We start from the raw sequence: 12,116 nt of genomic DNA on the forward strand, positions 1-12,116 counted from the left end.
TCTACGCTAAACGTCATGCTCCATTCATTTGCCCATGCTGCAATCTTGTTTAAGTTGGTCTGGAGCAACTCCCTATCGCTTTCATTCCCGATTACCCCCATTAGCTTCACATCATCTGCGAATTTGCTAGTAATTCCATCGATACCCTGATCGAGTTTATCGATAAAAAGTGAAAAAAGTATGGGGCCAAGGACACTTCCCTGAGGAACTCCACTTGTGACGTCTGTCCAACCAGAGAATTCCCCGTTCACCATAACTCGTTGCGACCTATCTCTTAATCACGATTCTATCCAATTCAGCAAGTTGCCCCCTATTCCAATCTCGTGTAAACGCTTCAAGAGTTTGCCATGTTGGACCCGATCGAATGCCTTCTGGAAATCAAGGTAAACAACGTCGACATTTTTGCTCTTACCCAAAGCCTTAGTCACGTAATCATAGAAGCAAAGGAGGTTAGTTACACATGACTTCCCCTTCCTGAACCCATGCTGATTATCCGACAATACATTATTCTCGTCTATCCACTTCACAAACTGCCTTTTGATGATAATTTCCAAAATTTTCGAGAGGGAGCTCGTCAAACTCACTGGACGATAATTAGACACCACTTCTCTACTACCCTTCTTAAATATCGGAACAACGTTAGCCAGTTTCCAATCTCTCGGGAGTAGTGGGAAAAGGGGGTTACTGGAACAAAGGACTTAGTACAGTCAAGGCTAGGACCGGAAAAAGGCGCAAAAGGCGTTCGATGTACGCATGCGCGTCAGGTGCTTCTTGGGGGGGATTATTCATAGGGTCCTTGAACTTCGGGAATATATTCTACAGGACTTTTTTTCATACGAAAATTATAATTGATCCGTTATAAAAGAATACCCAATATGATGTTCTCAAAAAAATCGCACCTGTCCCCTACTTTCACTTTCGGAGAAGATCGTTATGCACCTGTTCACCCGGGGGACGTTCTCAAGAAGGTGCACCTTGCTCGACCTACTTTTACTTTCGATATTGAACACCTGTTAACCTGTGGGAATATGGGATATACTTTTTTTCAAGGGGGGCGTTCTCAGAAGATGCACCTTGCTCGACCTACTTTTGCTGGCCTTTCCTTTGGATATAGAACACCTGTTAACCTGTGGGAATATAGCATATACTTTTTTTCCAAGAAAACTTTCACCGCTGACAAAAAGCCACTTTTACTTTCGGTCCGAACACCTGCTAACGCACTAGCATTCTCATATTAAATCACTGCATTTTCTTCCGCAAGCGGATAACGCCAACTACCTATTTATACAGGTGCTACCCTCATTTTCAGTTGCTTCATCTGCTGCTCCTGAAGTAGTTCCACGTCTTCACGAACTCTCGTGTAAGTAAAAATTTAATATTTCTTATATTCTATTTTATTTTCGTTTTAAATAATTATAGATAGACGATAAAATATTTTTCATTATATTTTCAGTTATCTGCCATGGAAACAACATCCAGCAAGGATACTATGAACGCCGTAAAACGTGTTCAGAAGGAAGATGAGACCAACTCGATGAAACGTCCGAAAATAGCACCCAGCGAAGTGAGCATGTTTCCCGTATGTGATGGCGTACACCTATCGGTAGTCATCTTCAAAAATACTTTAAAAGTTCACTTACGAATGTTTGAATCTGGTGGAGATGGATCCCTTATCCCTACAAAGAAAGGGATATCGATGACGCCCTACGTATTTGAGACCTTACGGGAGATGATGTCGAATGAACCCCGAAAAGTATTCTTTTTTGTGGTATGCGAAGATCTGTTGGTGAAGTCAGACGGAGAAAAGGTGTTGCTTCAACCGATTTACAAAAAAGAAGACGGTACATTCAATACGGCTAAGAACTATATAACAATCTACCGCGATTGTTTCATGAAGTTAGCTGATCCGGCAGCGAAGTGCTCGTCGTATTTAAGACGTGTGAAGTGCATCGACTTCATGCAGGATTGCATGAAGAAAAACGGATCATTTTCAGAGACCGCGGATCCTGAAATTGTATATGCTGAAAAACTCAGTGACATGCTCGAGGAATGTATCAACGACATCTTCCAGTGTGATGGATGCGATCTTGATGCTCCGGGTCAGAGTTCTCATGATTGTTTAAGCCAATCTTTTGACATACGACTCGTGCGATATTTCAACCGGGCGTTCGCTAAAATTAACATGAAGAGTATTGCTAGGGATTTGAATGTTCATCCGAACTTTTTAAACAAGTTAGATTTTGAAAACTTTATTTTACGCGTGAAGGACCTCTATTCACGTAAAGATCCCCTACCCTGTTGGATGCTATGAGGGAAATAGCCCCATCAACTTTCTTCTTCCCCCCCCCCTTAGGTGAATAAAAACCCCATCCGCTTGATGAACTCTCCTCACTTGAAAGATGTCGGATCTTAACGAAGATTTTCTGGACTTTGGCATACCTCTTGACGAACTGAACGCGTTGTGCGACTTCTACGAAATCGAAGAACATTTTAGCGAAGTGCAACCAGACTTCTTCGATACACCGTCTTCTCCGAAAAAGCAGAAAGTTACTGTAAGTACTTTTGATATTATTACTTCAAATTTATTTTACAATTAATTCTAATTAGTATTACTTATTAGTATATGTTATGTTTGGGTTTGAAGAAAGACTTGATTTTGAAATGTTTAAATTTTCCGGTTCAAATACAGGGATTTTTCTCTAATACTGGATTACACGTTACCCATATGGAAGACTGGTTGAACTCTAAACATTAGATCCAACCCAGTAACATTTTAACTTTCACAAATCAGAGTTCAAATAATAGGAAGAAAAAAAAATTTTCGTAGAATTTATGAAATTCTGTCATTGTGCATTTGAATCAAAATATTTTAATAGACAATGAATTCCCAAGTTTCTAGAACATTGCAAAGCATTGACGGTTACTATATTATGTATCCAACTGAGTATAAATTCTCTTATATTTTATTGAACAATAAATATTTATCAACACCGAAAAAAGGGTTTTATAATGGGGAGGGGGCTAGTTTGATTCAAAATAATCATACTTTGGTCACATGAGATCTGAAGTATTTGGGGGGATATCATTATATATAAATTGATTTTGTGTGTGTATATATTCTCTATGGAAATCTACAATTTTAGATCGATCGTCGTCAAATTTTGCATATGTACCAAATGGGACCCGACTTAAACAATAGGCTACTTTTGTCAGACCTGGGTAAATGGGTGAAAAACTGTCTGGCAACAAATGGGTTTTGGGTCTCAACAATTACTTTCAGAACGTTTGCTTTGGTTACCGTGGTTCCCTAACAATACGTTTCAGATATGCCTTTATTAATGGTTTGTCACTTCTGTCAGTGTATGTATAATAGTTTATGCCTTTATAATGGTTTGCTACATTTTCAATACTCCCAGTAATGAGGCTTTTCGAATAGACGTTATAATCATCATCGCTTTGAGGACCTGGAAAATGGTGATCCTCATTGAAATCAGTGTTAAAATTGCTGATTTTACTATAGAAATGCAGAAATTTAGTGGGGTTTTACACCACATAATTCATTTAAAAAATTGTATTGAATTCTCAAGTTTTGAAATATTGAGTCCGTTTAGAGATACGAAGCCCAAAAAAAATTAAATACGAAGTAATTAGTCGGGACTATTTTCGAGTTGGATATTCATGCAATAACATTGCTTTCAACTTTTCATTTATATCTTCTCAAGCATGAAAATTAATGTCTCCGTTAATATTCAACTGCATAAATTCATATAGTTTAAGTTGTTTTTAAAATTAATTATGGACCCATAAAGTGCATCGAAGAAATTCCACAGCTTTAACCAAGCATTTGCGGAAGCTGAAATAGGCAGATGGATAACTTGAAGGGTCGAAATACCTAGCTCTCTTTAAGAAAGGAAAAAAAAAATATATACATTTCTACGTTTCTGAGTCATCATATTGGTTAACTTAGACACGGTTTGCATGTCCCTCAAAGAAAGAGGGAGATATCAAGTGATCCAAAAAGCTTCATTGAAGAAAACCCGGGCAACGTCGGGTATTATAGCTAGTATTTTATGAAGCGCAAAACTTTTCCGGATTGACGTTTGTTAGCGTTAGATTTTTCTACTCGTTTAATCAAATCTATTAGACATATTTTCAAAATTCGTATTTACCCATTAACGGAGAATAACAAAAATAATGAGGATACCACTTCAGCCATTTATTGACAAAGGAAAAAATTAAAATTTCGAATGGCAAATTTCCATACCAACCGGCGTTAATGGGTTAAGAAACGAAGTAAAAGTTTTATAAAAAAGGACCGGTATTTTCTGGTAAACCAAGATCTGATCTTGGAGAATGAACTCCAATGTTTCCCTAAGAGTTTTCCTGTGAATATTACTTCAAAGTCGCTTATATACTCAGTGACTCAAATCGATGTGCTATATGAGAGATGTGAACAACTTAAGAGTTACATTAATTGAGAACAGGTCAGAAATATTTTTTTCCCAGAAGAGAAAAAACTTAAAAACCATAAATCAAAATTCCACATTTTTATGCATATTAAACAGATAATAATTAACCATGTCTGCACAAGGCAACTTCAGTATGGATAGTCAATGATATGTCTGACATAAGAATCGATTGAGATAAAAATCACATAACGATAAAATTAATGTCTTTCTCCCATATCGTCAACCATGACCGTTTCTTTCATTATAGTGTTTGATGTTGCCATTTAATCTTATGGGTACCTGATGTTTACGTATTTTGTTTTTCCATAAGACAACTATTTTTATTTATATGAATAGTGTATTATTTTAGATAAAATGAATAGATTTTTTGTACCCACTTCGTCAGGTATTTTATCTGTTTGTATTATTATTTCTCAGACGTTGTTGCATTTCTACTTTCAGGATGCGCAATCGAACTCTCATGAACAAGATGGTTGCTTGCCAGGCACATCGAAACAGACGGTAAGTAATCAAATTTATAGATTACTGAGGAAAAAACTTAAACACATGAAAGGATTCGAGAATTTTATTATTATTTCTCAGACGTTGTTGCATTTCTGCTTTCAGGATGCGCAACCGAACTCTTGCAAGACTTGTGGTAAGGTGTTTAAAAGGCTACATGATTTACGTCGACATACAAGAATCCACTCAAAAGAAAAAATTTTTACTTGTAGAAAATGCAGCAGACGCTTTTCCCGAGGCGATAACAGACGAAATCACGAGCGGCAATGCTTTCATGGGGCGGGTGCTCCCCCAAACCAACAGGAAGATGCGTTGAACACTTTCACAGTTATAGTGATAGAACCAACTTCCGATAACGCATATGACCCCATTCTTTTCTTTAACGAGGTTCGAGTCGAAATACAAAACATCATACTCCGGGAAGTAGGTGTGAAAAAGGCTCTTAAATTTTATATTGTGCTGAACGTTCTCTTCTCAAGAAGAACAGAATCCAATGAAATTGAATTTATACAACCTTTTTTCCGCTCGAGAGTGGAACTCATACATTCTGAGGATGAACTCGGTGATAAGATAGATTCAGCTATCAAAAAAATTCTGTCTTCGCTCGACGAGTTTACAAGAATGGGCAGCGGGTGGGTCTTTGATAAGGTTTTAAAATTAGACCTGAATATAGCTGCCTACAACCCATTAGCAGCAGCTTCTTACTTACCCATACCTCCATCAATCGTGAACAGAAAAGCGATTATAAACATCTCAAACACGGATAATAAATGTTTTATTTGGAGTGTATTAGCAGCCCTTCACCCCCAAGACGAGAATCCGCAACGAGTATCAAAATATCTACAGTTCGAGCATGAGTTGAACATGGGTGGGATAGAGCTCCCAGTCAAAATAACCCAAATAAATCGCTTTGAAGAACAGAACCCACACATTTCTGTCAATGTCTATGGGTTAGCGGATAATGAAATCTTCACGATGAGGGTGACAGAGGCAACCCAACGTCTTCACCACGTTGACTTGCTATACATATGTAACGAAAATACCAGTCATTACAGTCTAATAAAAAACATGAGTAGGTTGTTATCCCCTCTAACTAAGCATAAAGGTGCTCGGTTCTATTGTCCTTACTGTCTACACAGGTTTTCTAGAGAAAATTTGTTGGTCGAACATAAAGAGTATTGCAAACCTCACGGTCTACAACGAATATGTATGCCTAATGAAGATGAAAAATGGCTTAGATTCACTCAGCACCAGTATCAGCTACGTGTTCCTTTCACGATTTACGCTGACTTTGAGTGTATCTTAGAGAAAATTTCTTGCTGTACTCCGAACCCAACACACTCATCCACTACCCACACAGAAAAACATGTACCAAGTGGTTTCAGTTATATTATAGTAGGCCCTGACACCACACTTTATAAACCCCCAGTGGTGTATAGAGGAGAAGATTGTGTGCAGGTATTCCTTCACATGCTGGTGAAGGAGAACGCTAGCATTCAAAACATTCTTAACACCGTGAAGCCCCTTAACATATCCCAAGAAGACGAGAAAAAATTTCAGGATGCTGTTGTATGTATGACGTGTGAGAAACCGTTGGGTGGTGATAGAGTTCGACACCATGACCACATATCGGGTGAGTTCGTTGCAGCGTTGCATAACGCGTGCAATTTACAGCTGAAATATTCTAACCATGTACCTGTAATAATACATAATTTGAGAGGGTATGACAGTCATCTAGTCATGCAGGCGGCAGGGCTCTTCAAAGATCAGGATATCTCAGTCATCCCTAATAATTTGGAGAAATACATTTCTTTCTCGATTGGGGATTTACGTTTCTTAGACTCATTTCAATTCCTACCGGCTTCTTTAGATAAGTTGGTTGGCAATCTTACCCGTTCAGATTTTCGATTCACTGACAGCATTTTCGAAGATGCTGACCTACTTGTGAGGAAAGGGGTGTACCCGTACGAGTACATCGACTCGTTCTCTCGATTTTCAGAGACTGAATTACCACCCCGCGAAGCTTTCTTCAGCAGTCTAACTGGAACCGATATAAGTGTGGATGATTACACTCATGCACAACTCGTATGGGAAAAATTCGGCATTCAACATCTCGGTGATTATCATGACCTTTACGTAAAATCAGACGTGCTTTTACTAGCAGACGTGTTCGAACGTTTCAGGAACCTTAGCATGAGCTATTACAAAATTGACCCTGCGCATATGTATACAGGCCCTGGTTTGGCTTTTTCGGCATGTCTGAGGATGACCGATATTAATTTGGAACTTCTCACAGACATAGACATGCATTTGTTTTTTGAATCCGGTATTAGAGGAGGTGTTTCTATGATCACCCATCGTTACGCTGAGGCTAACAGCCGATACAGCGAACAGTTTGAACCCAATCAACCGACCAAAGAAATAGTGTATTGGGATGCAAATAACCTTTATGGTTACGCTATGTCCCAATACCTACCATATTCAGGTTTCCGATGGTTGAGCACAGAGGAAATATCTAACATAGACATCGCAAACGTTCCCGAGGACTCTCCGAAAGGATATGTCTTGGAAGTCGGGCTAGAATACCCCAAAGAACTTCACAATGACCATAACGATTATCCGCTAGCACCTGAAAACATGGTGATAACAGAAAAGTTGTTTTCAAACCATATGAAGAGCGTGTGGGGGAAAATTAACCCGGAGGGGAAACCGTCCGAATGCACAAAGCTAGTTCCCAATTTATACGACAAAGAAAACTATGTAGTACATTATCGCAACCTCCAACTCTACCTCACCCTCGGTCTCAAAATAAAATATATAAAAAGGGTTATAGAGTTCAATCAAAAACCGTGGCTGAAACCGTACATTGACTTTAATACCGAACGCCGTCAATCAGCTTCGAACGATTTCGAAAAATCGTTCTTCAAACTGATGAACAATGCAGTATTCGGGAAAACCATGGAAAACCAGCGGAAGCATGTTAACGTAAAAATTGTGCATAAGGAGAAAAAAGCTAAAAAATTAATTGCATCCCCAGCCTTTGAAGCCTTCAGAATTTTTAGCAATGGATTGGTTGCCATAAAAATGAAAAGGTTAAAACTGAAATTAGTTCGTCCTATGTATGTGGGTTTCGTAGTTCTGGACGTGAGTAAAATCAAAATTTATGATTTTCACTATCGGTGGGTTAAATCACGGTTCGGAGAAAAAGCGCAACTTCTCTTCACCGACACAGATTCGCTAACGTATGCAATCGAAACCCAAAATCTACACCGCGTGATAAAATCCAACATGGACGAATTCGACACTTCAAATTTTCCTCCAAATCACACCCTTTACAACCCTCATAACAAAGCAGTGCTCGGGTTGATGAAGGACGAATGCCCCGGTGACCCCATTCTATCGTTTGTCGGTCTTCGTTCAAAAATGTACAGCATTGTTACGGCTAAGGAAAACAAGAAAACGGCCAAGGGAGTCAGCAAAACCGTTTCCCGCAATCAACTGCATCATGAGCTGTACAAGTCTTCGCTTTTCGATCAAGTGCGGTACAGACATACGATGGTAAAAATCACGAACACTAAGCACCAACTCCACACAACCATGGTACGAAAAGTAAGTCTTTGTCCCCTTGATGACAAACGCTATATATTAGATGATGGGGTCTCAACATTAGCTTATGGACACCACGCGATTAATCCCCACGGAGAAGAAGAAAGTTGATGTAACCAACAGAAAAATAAATGCTTATTGTACATGTTTCTAAACGATTGTGTGTGTGTGTTTTTTTTTTAACAACAGGAGACACAATTCAGAGAAGAAAATCTTTATTTCCAGTACGTTTTTTACAACTCAAGCCATCTTTTCATATATTTTTTATTTCTTATGTAATAATGCGGTAAACTTATCTCGTATAAACCTTGAAGAAACTCTTTCTCACCCGGAACAGGTTTCTTTTTTTGAATGCTCACGACACTGGATAACAGTTCGGAAATATTTGTATTATCTATCTCCACCCCTTTATACACAAGCTGACCGCTCGGTGACCATTTGATAACATTTGGGTAATCTTTAAGGTGACTTATAATTTTTCCCGATATTTCACGGTGAGATTTCGGTAAATTTAACAATATATCAGATGATGCACTTTTCTTCAACGGCGGTTTACTGAGATCGCGCATTTTAGGTTCTTCTTCTTCTTCATCGAAACGGTCGAGTGGCGAATTGTTTCCTAAGGCAGTATTCCTCTTGTTCAAAATCTGTTGATAAAACTTTATTTTAACCTCGTTCGGTAATTCACTGTTCAGTATCTTCGCCATTTCAGTATCTAGTTCCGTAAGCTGCGGCTCTTTAATAACATGGCGGTTCATTCTATCTTCTGGAACAAGTACCATAACTTTTTTAGCGAATTCCATGTCCTATCAGACTTGAAATCAAACCGATTGCAGCGGGTAAAAGAACTTGAAGGAAACCACCTTTTTGTATGAGGATCTTTCTCTTTTTATAAAGAGGTGTTTTCCTCTTTGCTAACGTACGGAGCAAACCTTTATACTTTTGAAGTTTAGCTTTTTGGAGGGTGGATATTGGGATATTACCATGCAGTAAATTCAATGCACATTCACAAACGGTTTTGATGTCAGAATTTGGTAACCGCTTCAATAATTCTTTACGTTGTCTTTGAGGACATCCGCTTAACAATCTCAGCACTTGTTGCTTCCTCGCGGACATATCGTTGAATAAATAGTGTCGCTGACGTACCCAGTCTTTTAACGTCTCGGTTGATAGACATACTGCGTTTGCGTGGGTAACACGTTGGTGCGTAAACGCATTTTTTCATCCGTTTCTTGCCTAAGATCGATCGATAAATATGAATACGGAGATTTCGTTGCATCTGCGTAACTTTCTTCGAAAAAATTTAATTTCGTAGGATACAACTGTCTCCCCAAATGGGTGATTTGGTTCAAATCCCTCCGGTTTTTAAACAGGAAAATATAATGCGCGTTTAGCGTTATTTCCCGCAGTTTCTTATGAAAGAAATTCTGAGTTACAAAGATAACCGATAAATTTCGATGGTGGCTATACTTAGTAAATAGCTTAACCATTTTCTCTTCTCCCGATAACTCTGACATAAAATCATCGAAAATCAGTAAGGCATTGGAGACTCCCTCGAAATTACAATCGTCTCGGAATTCAACATCTCTAATTTCCTCGTGCAGTGGCTGAGATTCTCCGTAAAACCATATCACGCGTTTCGGTAAAGGTTTGATAAGCCTTTCACGATGTTCGAGCAGACCCTTTAAAAAATATGTTTTCCCGCTACCGCTTGCACCTGCACAGACGGCAGTGAATGGATGGTGTAACGTTAACGGTTCCATCGTGAAAAATGATGAGACATGAGTTGTGCAAATCAATTTTATTAAAAAGAAAAGTATTTTCTTACAAAGTTAAACACACGTAAATCGTTGTTCACATTGAAGCGAGATACAATAGAATTCATACTTTCACCCATACATTTACAGTACACGTAATAAATAACATAATAGCCACAAACTTGGGTATCAGCTGACTGCAGCGCCACGTCATTGTAGGTGAGTCGTTGATATCTTCTCAGGAATTTCGTGATATTACCTTTCTGAAAGTTTGAAGGATGTCTTCCGAATGAGTCAAAAAACTCCGCGGTCAAATTGTCATGAAGATATATAGCCAACCAATGTGTTCCAGACTCTGCACTGGTATCTGTGTTAACGATCAGAGCTGTAGGATAATTTCGTATTCTCGAAGGCAACGCGTCACTAGCGTAAACGTTCCTGAAAACTTTTTTCGTTTTCGGGTCTCTGCGGAGTGCTCGACGAATCTGTTCGGAATCCATCAGCCAGAGAAATCGCACAATACACTTCTCGATTTTGTTATCTCTATAAGGTTCTGAAACTCACCATATATGATTACCGAGATGGTTTTAGGTAGTGCTTTCGCAAACTTTAGTTCCACACGTAGATTACTATGTTTCACCAAGTGTAAGTGTCCGCAGTCGCTCTGGTCGGGGAGTAGGGAGAAACAAAATAGAGTGTAACCACTATGAAATTCTTCTCTGGTTATGTCTATGCCACGATCTTCCTCGACTCGAAACAGGTTATTGTAGGCTCTTACGGTGTTTCCGGTCTCAAAGTTAGGCTCTAGGGGTTTGTGGGGGACTGGTCGACCATCAACATATACGGAGACGAAGTTGAGATCGTAATGCTTGAAATCGAACGGGTTGCTTCTAAATGTACCGTTGAAAGATTCATTGTCAACTAGGCCGATGATAACTCGTTGAGGCATTGCACCCAGATACACATTGTCTTGGACGAATGACATGCTTCCCTGTGCCACAGAGTAAACCTTACAAAGTACTCTATTGATAGGGTATTTCGCAGTGGTCTTCTCCAATGCTTTAGCATGCCCGATGGCAACAGCTGGGTTAACTCTCACCTTCCTTACAAAGAGGCTGGCATGATCTATGTGCACGTTATAATCAGCTGTCGAGGATATTAGAAAAAACGATGGTTTCGAACGCACTAATCTAAGTTTAACATCTACCAAGTTGAGTAACAGTCTTTGTTGAAAAAAAAGTGAACAGTGTACTCTTCCCAATAGGTCGTAAGATCTGCTGTTTGCAATGTGTTTTGACCGCTCTTTCATACCTTCGTTATTTTCGTGGTCGGCCATGGAACCTGCAGTGTCCTTGTGAAAACCTTCCATAGTGAGGGGACCCATCTTCGCATCTCGACCATAGTTCAGCAAAGTTTCGATATAGGCTCTGTAAGGGTAGGTGTGAGACGAATTCGTGATATTCCTACCATTGAGAGAGACGTCCACTTGGGAGAAGAGGGAATGTAGCGGTAGATTCGCAGGAGAAACTAGGTCGGTATCAAGAAGTGGTTTACCGTCCTTCTTTGTGACCCTCAACTTGACGTGTAGTTGTGTGGAAGATAGGTCTATGTAATCTTCGGTGCTACCTGTAATGTTGAACTCAATCGGACCGTCTTTAATACTGGAAAGTGGGAGAAATTCAATCCATTCTCCACCTTCTATGGCGGTTTGAGTAGGGGGTAAAGCGAACAAATCTACTTCGCTTTTGAGACACTCGGGTGAGTTTGTCATGATGAGAGCCAT

General features: G+C 39.3%; 2 protein-coding genes across 3 annotated transcripts; one reads left to right on the top strand and one right to left on the bottom strand.

Moving 5' to 3' along the window:
• Positions 1–911: 911 nt before the first annotated feature.
• Positions 912–8,735, top strand: LOC149075287 (uncharacterized). 2 transcript variants are annotated; one of them, XM_089242628.1, is made up of 4 exons: positions 912–1,360; positions 1,454–2,552; positions 4,911–4,970; positions 5,076–8,735. In XM_089242628.1, exons 2-4 carry the CDS (start codon positions 2,400–2,402, stop codon positions 8,685–8,687), a joined length of 3,825 nt encoding a protein of 1,274 aa, XP_089098754.1. In that variant the 5' UTR covers positions 912–1,360; positions 1,454–2,399; the 3' UTR covers positions 8,688–8,735. The 2 variants fall into 2 exon arrangements, with proteins under 2 accessions (XP_089098754.1, XP_089098756.1); XM_089242630.1 differs by having other exon boundaries at positions 912–2,552.
• A 2,097-nt stretch (positions 8,736–10,832) lies between these two features.
• Positions 10,833–12,116, bottom strand: LOC149075288 (uncharacterized protein F54H12.2-like). The gene has a single exon (XM_089245391.1). The coding sequence runs from the start codon at positions 12,114–12,116 to the stop codon at positions 10,833–10,835; it is 1,284 nt and encodes a 427-aa protein (XP_089101517.1).

This window comes from Pholcus phalangioides, unplaced genomic scaffold (genome assembly GCF_987345545.1).
Source record: "Pholcus phalangioides strain wild (caught in Gottingen) unplaced genomic scaffold, Ppha-v1.0 ptg000015l_1, whole genome shotgun sequence".
Taxonomy (NCBI): domain Eukaryota; kingdom Metazoa; phylum Arthropoda; class Arachnida; order Araneae; family Pholcidae; genus Pholcus; species Pholcus phalangioides.